Raw genomic sequence first — 18867 nt, 5'->3', positions numbered from 1 at the left:
GCAGGGAGGTGAAGGACAAAATGGTTGGCCCAGAGATGAAGCAGACTGAAGTAGGGACAAACACAAGGGTGGAGCAGTCCATGGTGGGTTCTCAGACCCTGACAGAAAAGGTTTTGGCATATGCAGCGGCAGTAGCAAAAAGGCTACAGAAGAAGCTAAAGGCTTCAGAACAGACTCTACAAGCAGTTGTTAATGAGAATGAGTGGCTGCAGGAAGAGCGTTGGGATACTGCAGAAGAGAAGGATTGCCTCTTAATTCTGGTGAGCGAGCTGGCAGTGGAGCTGGAGACACTGCGCGCACAGGCTGTACAAGCGCGTAGCCGGTGACAGTGATGAGATGACGAGGGATGAAGTTTGGACAAGAATAGAACTTGGGGGCCAGGTTCTAAGGAGGAGGGTAAATAACAGGGGGGCTTGGCCTGTGGGTGGGCTATAAAGCCTGGAGCTAGGCCAAATGGATTACAGAGTGAGCTCCACCTGAAGGGAAAACCAGGGAAAACTGCAGCAAAGGTACAGGAGCAGGCCTAGCTGTTCGGTACGGGGCCTTGGGGCAGAACCTAGACTCCAGAGTAGGACTGGTTCTCCCATGGTCTCTAAGGAAGGGGATGTACAAGGCCATAGAAAGGGCTATTAAGGCCAACAAGAGCAGGCCGAGCCAAAGTCAGGCTGAGGAAGAGCTCCCAAAGGGATGGAAGACCTTGTTTCTGTTAAAGACATTTTTTGACTTTTAGTTTGGGATGAGCGCAATCCAGGAAGGAGTGGACTAAAAGATGGTCACCTGGCTGAAGGGCTGAGTTCCCAGCCAAAAAACTGCCAGAGTGCCCTAGCAACTATCGGTGGGGGTGCTAGCCCAGCAAGAAAGCTGTGACACCTTGCCAAGAAAGGATCCTATCGGTGAGTGAACTCTGTTACAAGCCTGCTTCCATAATGGAAACAGCCTGGTCTTGGAGAGTGGTGGGGATGGCCTATGGGAGAGGATGGCTGGAGGGGTTATACAGGAGGGGCAGCAGGTTCCAGTGATGAGAGCAGGGAATGGGTTGTACTGCAGCCCTGCCACTGACTGGTAATATGATCTTGGCCAGGTCACTCTCCCACCTGGTGCCTCACTTTCTCTATCCTTGAAAGGGGGATCATCCTGATCCACATTAAGAAAGCGTTTGATCCTGTGCTCTTGCTTCCCAAATCCCTGCTGTCTTTGCCCCACACAGGCCTCTGCCCTATTCCTCAAACATCCATGCCCATGTTAGTGCCTGTGTCGCAAGGTCTCATGTACAGTTTCCTGCCAGCAAACTGAAGCCACCCTAGATCGAGAACAGGAATTGCAGTTCCTGTGCGCTGCCCTGAATGGAGTATAGACCATGGGCATGGGGAAGGCCAACACTCACATCCAGGTAGATCATCAACCTACTCCTCTGTCCCAGGAGCAGGAAGGCCTCTGGTTCTTGCTCTCTTCGGTAGCTGGAGCTGCTGAGTTGGGCATGCGGTGGGCAGAGATGGGAACAGGCCATAGGATTAATCAAGTGTCAGGGGGAGACTCCCCCTCTGTGGGAGATTATGTTGCCCCTCTGTGGAGAATCCCTTCCTTGCAGATGCTGTGCATGGTTCCTGGACTCTGCCAGGAAGCCCAGCTCCCATCCCTAGCAGCTTGCCTGTTCCCTACCCTGCTATGCACCAGGCCTTCTGCAGAGAACTGCTCTGGGTAAGGACTGCAGAGCCAGCTGTCATCCTGCCAGGTGTAGCCCCCGGTTCCATAACCCTGACCCATGGTCTCCCTCTGCTGACAGGGTCTGAAGAAGGCCTGCCCAAAGACATGGATGCCATGCTAAAGAGCTTGCTGACAGCAACCCCCAGCACAAACTCCAGCACAACTTGGAAGTGAGCATAATGGGCAGGGGCAGTAGGAATTTTACCTTAGCTCTGGGGAGGCCTGGAAATGAGAGACTGGATGAGCCACATTTCCATTACGTCCTGCTACCTGAGAGCCATTGGGCCACCTGTGGTCAGGGCAGTCAGTGCTGAGCAGTGTTGGGGTCCTTCCTCCTTCAGGGACGGAGGGAACGCGCTGGTGCTCAACAACAGGGCTCTGCCTGGTTCTGTTGAGCACTAACTCCAAGGCCCCAGGCAGGCTTGCGGAGTGAGAGCATCTGACCCCTATGAGGTCCAGGAGAAGGCCCTCGGAGAAGAGCACTGGCTCCTTCCTAGGAAGCTGCTGAGATTCTCAAGGAGGGATTCATCCCTTCTCTCCCCTGGACACAGAGGATTGTAAGGAGCAGGGCGTTGTCCTTTGTCCAACAGAGACCTGTCCTAGGTCTCACCCACAAACCTGGGAGAGAGCTGGGAACTTGACTGGGTCCTATCCCAGCACTTGATACACTGATACACTCTCTTCTCCCCTCCCCTCTTGGCTATTTGTTTCATGTTCATAGAGCCATAGCTAAACAGGAACTTCTTCTCCATCTCTAAGCCAAACTGGTTTATCAAGTCTGATCCCTCAACATATTTTAGGGGGAGTATTTCCAATACATGTACAGAACTCATTATACCCCACTCGGACCTACATCACACAAGGATATTCATGACCTGAGTGTTGTCAGCTTTCCAAACATAAAAACGGCCATACTGGGTCAGACCCAAGGTCCATCTAGCCCCGTATCCTGTCTTCCAACAGTGGCCAATGCCGGGTGCCGCAGAGGAAATGAACAGAACAGGTAGTGATCAAGTGGTTCATCCCCTGTAGCCCATTCCCAGCTTCTGGCAAACAGAGGCTAGGGACAGCATCCTTACCCATCCTGGCTAATAGTCATTGATGGACCTATCCTCTATGAATTTACCTAGTTCTTTGTTGAACCCTGTTATATTCTTGGTCTTCACAACATCCTCTGACAAGGAGTTCCACAGGTTGACTGTGTGTTGTGTGAAAAAATACTTCCTTTTTTTAGTTTTAAATCTGCTGCCTATTCATTTCATTTGGTGACCCATAGTTCTTGAATGATGATGAGTAAATAACACTTATTTACTTTCTCCACACAAATCATGATTTTATAGGCCTCTATCATATCCCCCCTTAGTCGACTCTTTTCTAAGCTGAAAAGTCCCAATCTTCTTAATCTCTCCTCATTTGGCAGCTGTTCTATACCCCTAATAATTTTTGTTGCCCTTTTCTGAACCTTTTCCAATTCCAGTATATCTTTCTGAGATGGGGAGACCACATCTGCACACAGTATTCAAGATGTGGGCATACCATGGATTTATATAGAGGCAATATGATATTTTCTGTCTTATTATCTATTCCTTCCTTAATGATTCCCAACATTCTGTTTGCATTTTTGACTACCGCTGCACATTGAGTGGATGTTTTCAGAGAACTATCCCCAATGACTCCAAGATCTCTTTCTTGAGTGGTAACAGCTAATTTAGACCCCATCATTTTATATGTAGAGTTGGGATTGTATTTTCCAACGTGCATTACTTTGCATTTATCAAAATTGAATGTCATCTGCCATTTTGTTGCCCAGTCACTCCGTTTGGTGAGATACCTTTGTCACACTTTGCAGTCTCTTTTGGACTTACCTAACTTGAGTAGATTTGCATCATCTGCAAATGTTGCCATCTCATATTTTACCCCTTTTTCCAGATCACATAGGAGTATGTTGAACAGTACTGGTCCCAGTACAGACCCCTGGGGGACACCACTATTTACTTATCTTCATTCTGAAAATTGACCATTTAGTCAGACCCTTTCTTTCTTGCCTTTTAACCAGTTACCTATCCCAGAGAGGACCTTCCATCTTATCCAATTTTGCTTCAGAGCCTTTGGGTGAGGGACCTTGTCAAAGGCTTTCTGAAAATCTAAGTACACTATATCCACTGGATCACCTTTATCCACAGGCTTGTTGACCCCCTCAAAGAATTCTAGTAGATTTGTGAGGCATGATTTCCCTTTACAAAAACCATGCTCACTCTTCCCCAACAAATCGTGTTTATCTATGTATCTAATAATTCTGCTCTTTACTATAATTTCACCCAATTTGCCTGGTACTGAAGTTAGCCTTAGTGGCCTGTAATTGCCAAGAGCATCTCTGGAGCCTTTTTTAAACATTGGTGTCATATTATCTATCCTCCAGTCATCTGGTATGGAAGCTGATTTAAAGGATAGGTTACATACCACAGTTAGTTAGTAGTACTTCTGTTTCTCATTTGAGTTTCTTCCGAACTCTGAGTGAATACCATCTGGTTCTGGTGACTTATTGCTGTTTAATTTATCAATTTGTTCCAAAACGTCCTTACTGAATGCATGGCATTAAGGGATAGGCTGGGTCCCCAAGGATAACTATAGGCATTTCAACATTCCCAATGGTTATTTTCTGGTCTGGAAAGTAAGTCCCTTGCTGCAGCTGTTCAGACAGACCAGAGTTCCTGAAGATGTGAGGGTCATGTACCTTTCCCGGCCATCCCACGTTGATGTTGGTGAAACATCCCTTGTATTCCACCAGTGCTTGCAGCACCATTGAAAAGTACTCCTTGCGGTTTATGTACTGGCTGCCGTGATGGTTTGGTCCCAAGATAGGGATATGCGTTCCGTCTATCGCCCCAACACAGTTAGGGAATCCCATTGCAGCAAAGCCATCCACTATGACCTGCACATATTTCCCAGAATCACTACCCTTGATAGCAGCAGCCCAGTGATTCGGTTGGCTACTTGGATCACAGCAGCCCCTACAGTAGATTTGCCCACTCCAAATTGATTCCCGACTGACCAATAGCTGTCTGGCGTTCCAGAGGACTATTGCCACTCACTTCTCAACTGTGAGGGTTGCTCTCGGTATTCTTGCGCTTCAGGGCAGGGGAAAGCAAGTCACAAAGTTCCATGAAAGTGCCCTTACACATGCGAAAGTTTCGCAGCCACTGGGAATCATCCCAGACCTGCAAAACGATGCGGTCCCACCAGTCTGTGCTTGTTTCCCGGGCCCAGAGTCGGCGTTCCACAGCATGAACCTGCCCCATTACCACTATGATGTCCAAATTGCCAGGGCCCATGCTTTGAGAGAAATCTGTGTCCATGTCCTCATCACTCTCGTCACTGTGCTGCCATCGCCTCCTTGCCTGCTTTTGCAGGTTCTGGTTCTGCATATACTGCAGGATAATGCTCATAACTGCTGCGGTGATCTGAGTGGGCTCCATGCTTGCCTTGGCTGCAGGACAGCAGAGTTGCAGAGGAAGCAGTGGTTGGATGACCAGTTTTGCACACTGTCTGCTGCCAGGACACAACAGCTGAGCGGGCTGCACGCTTGCCGTGGTATGGCAAAACAAGAGCAGGAGAGCAGAGTTGCAGCAGAAGCAGTGGATGATGACAGTCATATAGAGGACCTGCAAGACCAACAGGAGAGCAGAGTGGCAGTAGAAGCAGTGGTTGGAAGACCAGTTTTTTTGACCTATTGCACTGTCTGCAGCCAGAGCAAGAGAGCAGATTGGCAGCGGAAGCGGTGGTTGGAATGCCAGTTTTTCCAACCTATTGCACCATCTGCGGCCAGAGCAGGAGAGCAGAGTTGCAGCGGAAGCAGTTGTTCGATGACGACAGTTAGCAGTCCTACTGCACCGTCTGCTGAAAGCAGTATGGCGCCCGCACGGAAAAAAGGTGCAAAACGATTGTCGGCTGTTGCTTTCATGGAGGGAGGGGCGACTGATGACATGTACCCAAAATCACCCGCAACAATGTTTTTGCCCCATCAGGCATTGGGAGCTCAATCCAGAATTCCAATGGGCGGTGAAGACTGCGGGAACTGTGGGATAGTTACCCACAGTGCAACACTCCGAAAGTCGACGCTAGCCTCAGTACTGTGGACGCACTCCGCCGACTTAATGTGCTTAGTGGGGACACACACAATCGACTGTATAAAATCACTTCCTAAAAAATCGACTTCTATAAATTTGACCTAATTTCGTAGTGTAGACATACCCTTAAATAGCCTGGGACCTACCCATGAGAGACCATACTGCCACAGCTGAAGTCAGCAAAGGCACCTAAGCTGAAGCCCCATTCCTATGAGAAAGAGGGAGCAACTGGCAGGGTTTCTCCATTAGGGCTCCAACCCTTTAGAACTTATTTCCTCCCCAGGTCTATAACAACATGAGTTTGTTAGTGTCTGGGGTCAACCGCATGGCCCCACTTTTCTCCCTTGCCCAGGAGATGAGAGCTGGGCAGTGGTAGCGTGGGACTCTACTGGGGATTGCAAAAGGAGGCTGATTACTTGTTGTTATGTCTATGTTGTTGCTGGATTATTTGATTTGATCGTGGTACCTGAGGGTTCTGGTTTTTTTTTTATTATTTATTTTTTTAAAGATTATCAAGGGACCCAGAGCATTCAATGTGTACTCGTTTATTGTAGTATGTAAAAATCCAAATAACTAAATCATTGAGAAAAAGAAAACCAGCCAGAAACTAGAAAAAACTACCAAGGGGAGAAAATAGTTAAAATGCTAATAGCCCTGACTGGGAGAAAGGATGGCTGCTGTTTGAAATGAAAATGAGTGGTGCCAAGAGTTCACAAGTTCAAAACAGTTCTTTGAAATGACCAAATAGGCTGAAGGAAACTGGAGACTGATCTTCATTAAGGGCCAAATTCTAAAAACCCTTTATCATCTTGAGTACTAACCTTACTCTGCCATTGAGTGCACTCATCGAAGTGGGACTACTCTTAGAGTAAGGTGCTACTCAATGTGCATCAATGTATCGAAATCTAGACCAAAGCGTTTTGTGAACTGGAAAGTACTCTGGTGATAAAGATGACACCACATTCCACAGTGCTAAATGGACCACTAATACCTGACTCTTCCAAGAAAACAGTAGTTTATATGGATAAATGTTCTCTGCACACAGGATTAGTGGTGGAACAAAAACTTTAAAGGCTAACAGAAAGCCATGAAACACAGGAGACTAAGGCCAGGCCTTGACTAGAAACTTTTGCCCATATAGTAATGTCAGCTGGAGGTGTGGATTTTTTTTTTGACATTTCTATATCAGCAAAAGCCCTAGTCTAGATGCAGTTATACCAAAAAATGCTTTTGACAGTATAGCTTTTTTCATTCAGAGAACTGGTATAATCTATACCAGCAAAAGCACCCTTTTGCCAATATAAATTGAGTCTACACTAGGACTATATAGATAGTTATACTGGCAAACATCTTCCAGTGTAGACAAAGCCTTAATAAACTATGAAGAGGAGGTTACTTAACTTATAGTAACTGGAGGTTCTTTGAGATGTGTGGTCCCTATCTGTACTCTGCTTGCAAGAATTCCCCGATTCTGGACATATAGTGTCTGTTGGTCCATGCATGTGTCCTTGCCTTCCTCATGCTTCCAATTGATGGCATAAAGGGCGGAGCAGACTCACCCACTTTCTACCCTGTTTCCCCGAAAATAAGACATCCTCCGAAAATAAGGCCTACTTACAGTTTTGCCTCTCGTTGTAATATAAGGCATCCCCCCGATAATAAGACCTCCCCGATAATAAGGCATCCACCGATAATAAGGCATTTTTCATTTCTGAAAAATAAGACATCCCCTGAAAATAAGACCTAGCGCATCTTTGGGAGCAAAAATTAATATAAGACACTGTCTTATTTTCGGGGAAACAGGGTAGTTCCTTTTTTATCACAATCTAGTAAAGATCCAAAGGAGGGTGGTTAGTAACATCCAGTTGCAATAAGTTAAGTAACCTCCTTTTTTTTCTTCAGGTGCTGACCCCTATCTGCATTCCTATGTGCATTCCATTGTGGATGACTGACAAGCAGTACTCAAGTGGGTGCAAGGATGCAGATGGCAGAGCCATCTGGAGAACCACTGTCCTAAAGGAAGAGTCAGTGGAGTTCTGCAATAGAGCATAATGTCTCGCAAACATGTTTTCTCCTTTGCAGGTAGAAGGCATGAGTGTGATGTACATTGAAGGCGTAAAGTCTCTCTTCTTCAGAAGCATGCAATTTCAGAAAAAAACACAGGTAAGTGAATCGATTGATTCATTTGAAATTCCGAAACTACTTTGGGGGGAGCATTTTGGATGTAGTTGTAAAGAGACTTTGTTGTGAGACCGAATGGGAGTACCCTGTGTTGAAAGTGGTCAGGGCCCACAATGATTTTGATAAAAGGCCTGTAGGCCAGGTGAATATCCATGTGAAAGTAAGCGTCCTTCATATCAAAGAGCTGTAAAGCATGTCTTTTTCTATTATTAATAGGATTATTGATACCAGAGTGACCATACGAAATCTCAGCTTGCATATACAAGAGTTAAGATTGCAGAGATTGAGGATAGGTCTCCAACCTCCCGTCATTTTGGGAACTTGGAAGTACACAGAATAAAAACCTTTCCCTTAGTGTTGAAAAGTATGCGCTCTATTGCTCCTCCCTGGAAGAGGGATTCCACTTCCTGCCTGAGAATCCCCTCATGATGGGTCCCTGAAGAGGGACAGGGATAGGCGTTTTGCAGGAGGTAGATAAGTAAACTTGATATCATAGCCGTTATGGATGATATCTAATACCCACCTGTCTGTTCGTATGGCACTCCAGTTGTGGGAAAAAAATGCTACATGATCTTTGTAAGGGTATGTGGGGGTTGGGTAGTGGTGTCATAATAAATAGTTTTCAGCTCTCAAACTCCCATCAAAAACATCTTTTTGCAAGGAAACAGGATTGAGATGATGCTGTAGACGTGGCAGGTGCAGGGAAAAGAGACGTCTGTACTCTTTGTCTATTACAAGGAGGGTCATAGATTGATGGATATAAAACTGTTCAGATGCTGGTCTAGGTTAGTAAGGTTGCCTGTGATACTTCCTTTTGGTGGCAGATGTATATACTCCCAGGGTGTGGAGGGTGGCCCTGGAGCCCTTTAAAGTATGTAAGGACTCATCCATCGCTGGGAAACCCTGAGGAGTGCAATCATGACTCACAGCACATCACAATGGCCATTGCCATCAACCAGGATGATACATCTGATGCATCAACCACTGATTGGGGTGAAGTTCTGGCCACTAGCTTACCCTCTTCAATAAGAGCCTGGAAGTGAACTCTGTCCTGCTGTGACAGCTAGTCCACACAATTTATTAATTTGGAATCATTTAGGTAGTCGTACTTAGTCAACAGTGCTTAATATTTCGGTATAGGAAACTGAAGGCTAGTAGATGTGAAAACCTTTCTTCCCATGAAGTCTACACATTTAGTCTCCTTGTCAGAAGGAGTGGATTAAGATGTTGTCTAGATCACTCCATGGCAGCCTGGACGACCAGAGAGTTCAGTGCAGGGTGTGTAAAGAGAAAGTCTACTCTCTTAGCTGGAATAAAACAGGGTTTCTCTGCCCTCTTGGGTATTAGGGTGTATGTGGCTGCTGTATGGCAGACTGCTTTAGCAGGTTCCAGAATAGCTTCATTAACTGGACGTTCTATTTGATCGAAGCCAGTGGTTTTTAGGATATCCAGGAGTACGTGTCAAGGGTCCTGGACCTCCTGTAGGGAGAAATGGAGTTCCTCTGCCACCCTTTGCAATAAATCCTGAAGCTGTTCATGATCTGGAGGGGACAGAGTTGCCATGGTGACTCCTTCATGAGAAGATGAAGACGACAATCTTGTCGGTACCAGTGGAACTGTTTAGCATTCCTCCTCTTGCATGGAGTCAGGAGGCTCTGGCTGTTTCCTTAGAGGCTGTTCCCTGGCAGAACGCACAGGTTCTGTATATCTGGCACATCAAGATGATGTGGAGGTCCCCGTGACATGGAGTATCAGCGGTCCAGAGGCAGAGGTTGGTACCAGGAGGCTCTGGATCTCCTGTCTGAACTAACATTTTTGTAGAGGAGGAGACAATGGGTCATCTGGCAATTTGGATCCTATCAAGTAAGAGAAGAAAGGGTCCAGATCAATGGCAACAGTGACGGTTCAGATGGAGGAAAGGCATAACCAACAGATAGAAAAGGCGATAGGTTTCTATCAAAAGTAATCATTTGGTGGAGTCACAGTCTCCCTAGTGGAAGAAGTTCCCTGATGATGGGTGAAACTAGGACTTGGGAAGAGCAAAGACATCCTCTGGTGCACTATTAGTCTTTGATGTTCCTGGAGTGCAAGGGGTCTGATCTTTTTGTGCTGATGGGGCAGGAGTAGGAAGAGGGTTCCATGTGCCAGAGTATGAGACAGTGATTGTACCACTGGCAGTAAAAGCTCGGATTGTGCCAGAACCAATGGATCTCGACTTTTTGACTTGTAGGTTACCAGTGGAGTGGGTGTCGCTGGTATGGGGTCTGGTACTGGTAGAACCCTGGATTTATGGACTTAAGAGTTGTGGCCATGGGATTTAGGACATACTAAACTTTTTGGGGTTGAATGATCAGATTTGCTTGATTTAGGCAGAGTTGCTTCAGATGCAGACTTCAAGGGAAGACCTGCTCTTCTGCTTGTGTGAGCATTCTCAGCCTTCCTGATGGGAGGTCTTTGGGTATGGATTCCCCTGCAGTTGGAGCTGGGGCTGTGTGCCCCAGACAAAGCCACTGCTGCATGCCCCTGCCCTGTGTCTTTGGCCAGGGCTGAAGCCTGGGCTGTGTGTCCTCCCCGTCCTGTGGCTGAAGCAGGGGCTGGAGCCAGGGTTGTGCTCCCCGACATTGGTGGTGGGGCTGGGACTGTCAGTCCCCACCATCGGGCTCCAGCTGTCATTCCTCCTTCCCCAGCCTTTTCTCCCCCGTTATTTTTAGTAAAAGTCATGAACACGTAACAGCTCCCATTAATTTTTGTTGATTGTCTGCAATCTGTCAGTGACTTTTACTAAAAATAACCGTGACAAAATCTTAACCATGCCCATGGGTATGGCCAGGGAAAGAGTGGCAGATATTACACCTAGCCACAACATGTGCCTCCTTGAGACAGTATAAACTGTTACGGAGGTTGTCACTGATCGAGAAAGAGCAGGAAACACAGTTTTTTGAAGCCTGGAGTTCTGGGCATAGTCCAAAACCTATAGAGGTACGGGGGTGAGGTGTTTCCCCAAGGCTGGGAATCTACCTAACTAGAAAACTCTGCTAAAAATTATAAAACTATTAAAAACTTACTAACTATACAGAACTATATACAAAAGGCACCAAGGCAAACTTTGAAATATTTACAGATTGAAGAAATTGAAGGAAAGCTCTGGACACTGGAGGTTCTAACCCAGGCCACCTGGCAGTAAGAAGGAACCGGAGAAGCAGTCAGTTCGTTCCACCCTTTATACCTTCGTTGGAAGCACAAGAAAGGCAAGGAGGCACGTGTGGACCAATGGATGCTGCTTGTAAGAATTCTCCGATTCTAGGAGTATGGAGCATACATTCACATCCGCATTGGAATACACATAGGGACCAGCACTCAAAGAACCACAGGCATCTGGAGGATATTTGGGAGACACAAACTCTACCTTTGAAATCCAACTAGACACACAACCAGATTGTTAGGTTCGCTTTAGGGCCTATGTTCATTAGAACTCTCATCTTGTAAAGATATTCCAAGGGATTTAGAACAGCCAAATATGGGGCTAAGGTAACAAAGTGCTTCAAACTGTAACATCACTTATAAGGACATTTTCTTTGTGTTTTTAGCCTACTTCCACAGCACCTATAGCATGAAAGAAAAAAAGAAAATAAGGGGAAAAAAAGAGACCCATTGGAATAAAAACCTAGCCTTCCAAAAATCCATTCTAAAGCTTACTTCAGTAATTTTCAATGTCCTTCCATTGCACTTTTATGTTTTGCTGAGAAAGTTAATTTTTTTTGTTTAGAAATGTTTATAAAAAAACGAAGGCGATGAAAGAATTAATTCCTCTGTTGCAAAAACCCTAGATGGATACACCCTCTCTTTGGGAAAAATAAATAATTCACAATTTCACTGCACACTGTCAGCTCTCATTCATTAAACTCAAACGCTAAGCCTTCCAGCAGCTCCACCCATTGAAACAATTTGCCCAGTGGGCATCTGGAGGAGCCTTGGCACATGTATAAAATCAGCACAAGTTAGAGCAACCCTGGCATAGCGTATCGCAAATTGCTTTGCTTTTTTAAACTGAAGCAGAAGATTTTAAAAGCTTTTAAAAGCAACCATGTCTGGTAAGGGCTTCCAGGGTTTTAAACAACATGCAGAAGGGGAGGTCCAGGATGCTGGTAAGAAACATTAAATATAATTACTCTGTTTGTTGTTCTGAAAAAATCAAGAGCTAGTTTCTGCTCTCACTTACACCAGTCTAAATCTAGAGTTACTCCACTGACTTCAGTAGAATTACTTTGGATTTAAACTGGTGTAAATGAGAGCAGAAAATGGGCCTGGATCTATTTTTGTTTGTCCTGAGGCTGGTTTTGTAATTTTGTCAATCTCATAATGTCAAAAACAACATAATATTTTGGTGTTTTATTTGATAGTACAGTGAGAATCCAATCACTTTATAGATGGGATTAGCCAATCAATGTCCATTATTATTTGAGACTGATTTTTTACTACTTCTAAAAGGGAAAAAAATACTGATTTTACTGCTCACAAGAAGACTCATACTGACAGTATGAGAGACTAGTGTCTTCTGTTCACAGACAAAATAACTGGAATGTAGGGTTTGGTCCTGCCGCACTGAAGCAATGGTTTTGCCACTGACTTCAGCGAACACAGAATCAGAGCCATGGACTCTAGTTAGACAAGCTTCCCTGTTAAAGAACCTTAGCCATGATTTGGAGAACACCACCTTCAGGATTAAGAACCCAACCCTGGAATGAGCTCCATGTGGACAGCCCCCCTTACCCGGATGGAATTTACTGCAGGATAGGGTTCTAAGAAGATGGTTCAGTCTTTATGCCTGTTGAACAACAACTTATTTTAAAACTTCATATTTTGCAAGCAACTAATTACTTTTTATTCTGAACCATTACAAATATTTCAATGTTTGTTTGTTTTTAAATGGTTACTGCCTATGAGCAGTGTAACCTTTTTCATACACTGCTCTCTAAACTGACCTCTGTTGAAGAAATTAGATTTAACCTGTGGTGGGTATGTTTGCAACCTGGAGTGAATAACAATGCTTTGCAGAAATCAATTTTAGTATTTATACTGACTAAAAATATAGACTAATTCTAATAAATATAATATAATACTTTGGTTTTACTCTCTACTATGAACTTTCAGATTTCTCTGGCTTTAAACAAAAACCTTTATACTTTTTATCATAGGGGATGTTTGATGTATTGCAATAACTATAACTATATTATGACTATTATTGTGCATCAGAGGTTTATATTTCAACTTAACGTACAACACTTTTCTTTGTAAATTAATATATCCACTCTATATGTGGCTTACTATACCCCTTAAAATATGTTTGCTGTAGATTTATTTACCCTCTGCTGAAGCTTCTACAGTTTTTCATGAGATCACATGACCTCCTTTAGCCCAGAGCAGATCTTCAGCAGGTAGAGACAGCACTGCTGGATATAATCCAAGGCTCTAATCCTGCAAATACTTACGTGTGTATCTTAAGCATGTGAGTAATCCTACTGACTATAAAGGAATTATTCTTGTGCTTAAAGTTAAGCATATCTGTAAGTGTTTGCACAGCTGGGGACAAATTTTAATATACAAACAAAACCTAGTTTATTTTGGTATCTACAGGTTTTATATTTCCATACTTGGGGAGTCCAGTTTCCAGAGATGCTGATTTTGTACATCTCACTTCAGATGCTGCTCCAACCACACTCAAAAATGTGTAAAATTAACGTACGCAAACCTCTTTAACTGCTCAATTGCTAGCAATCCAGTTAAACAGCATCCGTTTAAGCCATTGTTCAAATATTACTTCCAAATTCATTCTAGAATCCAGGCTGTGATGCTCAGTTTCTTTCTTAATATATTTGATACTCCTTTTATGGCTTGAAAACAGGTACAGAAACAGGGTATATAAACTGAAGTTGTCCTTCAGGGTATAAACACCTTCTCTTGCATTTACTCTCATCTTTCTTTCCTTACTCCATCTCTCTATGTTAAGCCAAATGTGCAGATGACTGAAAACTGGATTACCTGGGGGGGGCCTCCCCAGGAGGACGAAAGGAACTCCCCTCCCTCAGCTCCTAGCTCCACGTGCTGCCTCCACCCGTAGGCACCAATGGGAGCTGCAGAACCGGGGCTTGAGGTGGAGTGGAGGCAGCACATGGAGCTAGGAGCTGGAGATCACGATTTCCCAGGAGTCGGGTAGGGAACCTGCCCTGTTCCTGCCAACCCTCCTCCCCCCAGCCTCCCGAGCACCCGTGGCGCCCCCCGGGCCACAGCACTTCCCCCCCAAAAGCACCTGCAGCGCCCCCAAGCACTCACGGCGCCCTCCCAGGTCACAACCCCCCCCCTCCCCGAGCACCGATGGTGGGCCCCTGGGCCATCCCTACCGAGCCTGCCTCCCCAAGTTTTAGTCAGGGATAAATAGTAAAAGTCATGGACAGGTCACGGGCTGTGAATATTTGTTTACTGCCCATGACCTGTCCATGACTTTTACTAAAAATACCCGGGACTAAAACATGGCCTTAATCATGATACACTGACCAGAATTTTCCAATACAATTTAACTCCAAATCAGTGTGGATCAGACAGAGGTGCAGGGCACTTCAGCTGGAGATTTCTATTGCTGTATGTATAGATGTTCAGTTCAGAAGAGATTAGGAAGTAAATGTCATCTAATGTTAATGTTTAATGCTAGCCTTATGAGCTCTTCTCAATGTGGTATGTGCACTCCTGTAACATAAGGTTTATAAAACAAAATGTAGCTAGCTATGTTTCTAAATGCCACATATTTTCAGTAAATTCTTGTCATTGATAAGGCAGGTCACCCAGATGCTGGGAAAGTGAGACTGTGCTTTCATAAACTGCCTATATCTTTGATGTGAAATGGCTTTTAGAGGGACATTCCCACATAATTTCTCATTATTGTTTGGTGTTCTGCAGTTGATCCATTATATTTTTACCTCTTGTTTCTCTAGCTGTTCCTTGTAAACATACCCCTTTCCCTTCACTGGCCTGTCATGGCTCCATCCTTCTTTCCTTCCTGAAACCACACTCCTTCCAAAAAGTCTACACAGACTATTTTACCCTTTGAGGAAATGTTAACAACCCTGATGACAAAACATCTTCAAAACAAGAAATGTAAATACATAAATAAAAAAACAGCATCATGGAATTAGCAATGTGCAGCTAAACGCCACTGCTAATCGCATCATTCTCTCGCTCTTCCTACATTTTGTTGTCGTATCTATCACTAACATGCCCAGAACACTGTTGTTGCTATATAATCGCATAGCACACTTCGCTGGCAGCATGCCAGCCAGCTTATGTACCTCATACAGATATCCATCAGCAATCTGCATAGCCTCAACCTATTCTCTATTAATAATCTTCTGATATACTCCCACCATGGTCTACAGCCTGTTAAACATGCAGCAGAGCCAATGGTCATAAGCACTTCATGGGCTGTGCTGTGGAGAGTATGGGAAGAGAGAAGAGGAGAACATAATCTTTAACAGGTTAAATGCATTGTTTTTCTTAATTACAGCAAATGCGCTGGGAAAGTCTGCACAGCACGTAGTGAACCAGGCTACAGATGCGGGTCAGAAAGGTATGAGAAATTATATTACATTCAATGAGGGCAAAACTGAGCATGAAGGGAAAGCTAGCAAAAGACATAGCCATCTTTAAAAAAAAAAAAAAAAAAGTACAATGAACCCAGGTCCAAATCCTAATGTTCTTACACAGTTTTTACTTGCTGCTTTCTCGGGCAAAACTCCCATTGATTTTAGTGAGAGTTTGACCTTACAAAAGGATTTACTAAAATGGGGGTAAGAATTTCAGGATTTGTATATGTATTTACTCTTGTTGTAGCTGTGCCAGTCCCAGGATATTAAAGAGACAAGGTGGGAGAGGTATTAACTTTTATTGGACCAACTACTGTTGGTGAGAGAGACCTGAAGAAGAGCTCTGTGTAAGCTCGAAAGCTTGTCTCTCTCACCAGCAGAAGTTGGTTCAATAGAAGATATCACCTCTTCCACCTTGTCGCTTTGTGTATTTACTAGCAGATTCACTACTATTTCTATAGCTCACACAGTACATTTAGCATCGTGTTCAAAGTTCATCATTGATCACAGTGAGGGTTCTCGCAGTAGTGTAGTCAAAACTTTGTCCATCTTTCCTAGAGGCTAAGTAAGCATGTGGTGTATCTTGATTTCTCCAGCTCTAAAGGCAGGAGGCCGTAATGATCCCAAGCCCAGCTCCAATACGTGGCAGCTCAAGGAGCTGCAGAGCCAGCAATGATGTCAATTATTAAATGGTGCTGGCAACCTTATGGCTGTTGTGAGGGGAATATTTTGTTTCCTTTCTGGTGATGAGAATTGCCAGAGCAAAAAACAAAAAGGTCACTAAATCAGTTTCTAAGCATGATGGAAGCATTAGCAACTTTGGAGTCTAAATGTGCACTTATTTGAAAACCAGAAGCTAATGGTAATATCATGTTCTCTCCCTCTAGAACAGGGCCTCTCATACTGGTGATTGTGACACCAAGGATGGTCACCAGGGTGTGGGGTTGTAGCAAAATTGCCAAATATGGCAGCTGCTAGGACCCAGGCAAGAGAACTAAAGGGACACTAGGAGAAGCTCCACTCCTTCTTGCTGCTGCCATCCCCTTCCCTGCCATTCCAGCTCTACTACAGCTTCCCATTCCTCCCACTTCCCCTCACTATCCACAATGTTCTCTGCTTAAAAATAGTGAGAAACCAGCAATTTTGTTCCTGCAGCCTCTCTCGGCGTGCAGCTCCCTGCATAACTAAACAGTGATTTCCTGAACTTTTATGCAAGCTAGGGAAGGGAGGGGCCGGGAGGAAGCACCTCCCTACATTTCTTACCCCACTGACCAACACCACTCTCCCTTTCATCACTACCCAACATCCAGCCATACCTCCAGTAGCCACTAAAACACCTATCATCCCACAAAGTAGCATCCACCCACTCATCCAGACAGCACCTCCACCATTCTTAACCAGCAGCCCCCCCAACATCCATCACTTCCAGTACCAGTATCCCCAACCAGCATGCCCTATTATCCCACCTAATAGTTCCCAAAACCCACAGGCACCTGCCCAGCAGCACCCAACCTGTGTACCAACACTTAATATGTCCCACCACCACCACCCCAACCTGCACTAGCAGAGAGAAACTCGTCTTTAGGAAATGTAAGCAGCTGGTATCTGGTGTAGTGAACATGAATCATATGGTTAATGATTAAGTACACAGTTTGGTGTAACAACAATATGGATACTTGAGTCAGTTTCTCACTTCCCCATTCCAGGATAAATATGAAACAACATACATTTGAATGTATTGACTTTGCTTTTATATTAGCTGCCTCTCTATCTTTCTCAGCTATTGATCATGCTTGCAAGACTGCTCAAGATGGTGTAGAAAAAACAACTGGACAAGCATCAGAAGCCGTGTCTGGCCTTGGAAAAAAAATTGGACTTAAGAAATGATGATAATTTAAACAGAGTGTGAGATGTTGTAAAATCAATGTTTGCACTGCAATTCAGTAATCATTTCTGTAGAAATATGAACGCTGTTTTAGATTTGCATCATTTACTGTGCTTAGCTTTATGCCATATGCAGAATGCTCACCCACCAAATAGTTTTTAAAAAAAAATCTTGTATGCTCTAGTCATAATCTCCCATTCAGCATTAATCACAAAAGTTTCCGCAGTGACTAAGGCATTGTCTGTCTCATACAGTGATGTAAAGGTTGTTGATACATTAGTTCAATGTACCTAAGAATTTAAATGATGAAACTATTAATACTCCTGCCATTACATAGGTAATAAACAGTAGAAGATTTACCTATGACATTCATGTTTTTTTTCCCAGCCAGAGCTAAGTTGTTGTTACATTTCAAGCCAAATGTTCATTTATTCTAAAATTTTAAAATAATGGATAAGGGAATAAGAAAAACATATGATCAAATTTCTTTCACAAAGGAAAAATAACATATCACCTATAAGTACACTGGTTAATTATATAGAGCTCTCCACCAAAGGATCTCAAAATGTTTTGCAAACCTCTCTGACCCTGATCCAAAATCCATTGAGCGGGCTAAGTATCAAACACATTTTACAGATAGACAATTCAGCCTCTGTGACTCAGTTAGCCTAAGGCCACAGAGGAACTCAGTGGAAAGGTCTGGAACAGAATAGAAGAGTCCTGGTACTTAGTTCTCTGTTCTAACACGGCTTGCCTCATTTATTGTTATATTGTGCACCTGTCATAGTGCCTGGTCCTGCTGCCATTGGAGTCAATGGCAAACCTCCCATTGACTTCAATGGGAGCGAGCAGGATCAGACGGGCATTCTCCAGGCACACTATATAACAATTTCAAAAACACATACCAACAGTCAGTTCTAGTGATGCATCACCAAGGCTGAAATAACTCTCTTAACCTCCAACTCTTGCCTATCCCTAAAGTACCCACTCAGAAAAACCCTGACTAAATATACTGCCTTTTAAACATGCCTTAAAACTAATCAAGTTTAGTTTGTCTCACACTGTGGGAAAGTGAATTCTAGAACCATGGGCCCTCCACCAGTCTAACCTCACCCATTTAATGTACAAATCTAGGAAAAGTCAGCTTGAAAATCTCTGCTGATCTTAACAGTTGATCAAGACCATGCAGAGGGATGCAATCTTCAAGGTTACCTTGACCAAAACCTTAAAGCGCTTTGTAGGCTAAAATTATTACCTTGAACTGATCCCTGAAATATACTGGAAACTAATGCAGTCAATACACTCCTGGCATAATGTACTGTATGCATGAAACATT

At 44.1% G+C, this 18867-nt stretch overlaps 1 protein-coding gene across 2 annotated transcripts; it reads left to right on the top strand.

The window, feature by feature from the left end:
* Window positions 1-3789: 3789 nt before the first annotated feature.
* On the top strand, window positions 3790-17887 carry ADIRF (adipogenesis regulatory factor). Of its 2 annotated transcripts, none has more exons than XR_010589217.1 (3): window positions 3790-11295; window positions 15568-15630; window positions 17427-17485. XR_010589217.1 is itself a non-coding variant. In XM_008170284.4 (3 exons), the coding sequence occupies exons 1-3, from the start codon at window positions 12097-12099 to the stop codon at window positions 17531-17533; spliced, it is 231 nt and encodes a 76-aa protein (XP_008168506.1). In that variant the 5' UTR covers window positions 11319-12096; the 3' UTR covers window positions 17534-17887. The 2 variants fall into 2 exon arrangements, 1 of the variants encoding a protein (XP_008168506.1); XM_008170284.4 differs by lacking the exon at window positions 3790-11295 and adding an exon at window positions 11319-12157 and having other exon boundaries at window positions 17427-17887.
* The last annotated feature ends 980 nt before the right edge of the window (window positions 17888-18867 follow it).

Source organism: Chrysemys picta, chromosome 7, assembly GCF_011386835.1.
Source record: "Chrysemys picta bellii isolate R12L10 chromosome 7, ASM1138683v2, whole genome shotgun sequence".
NCBI classification, from domain to species: domain Eukaryota; kingdom Metazoa; phylum Chordata; order Testudines; family Emydidae; genus Chrysemys; species Chrysemys picta.
This window is presented reverse-complemented; position numbering and strand designations above follow the sequence as displayed.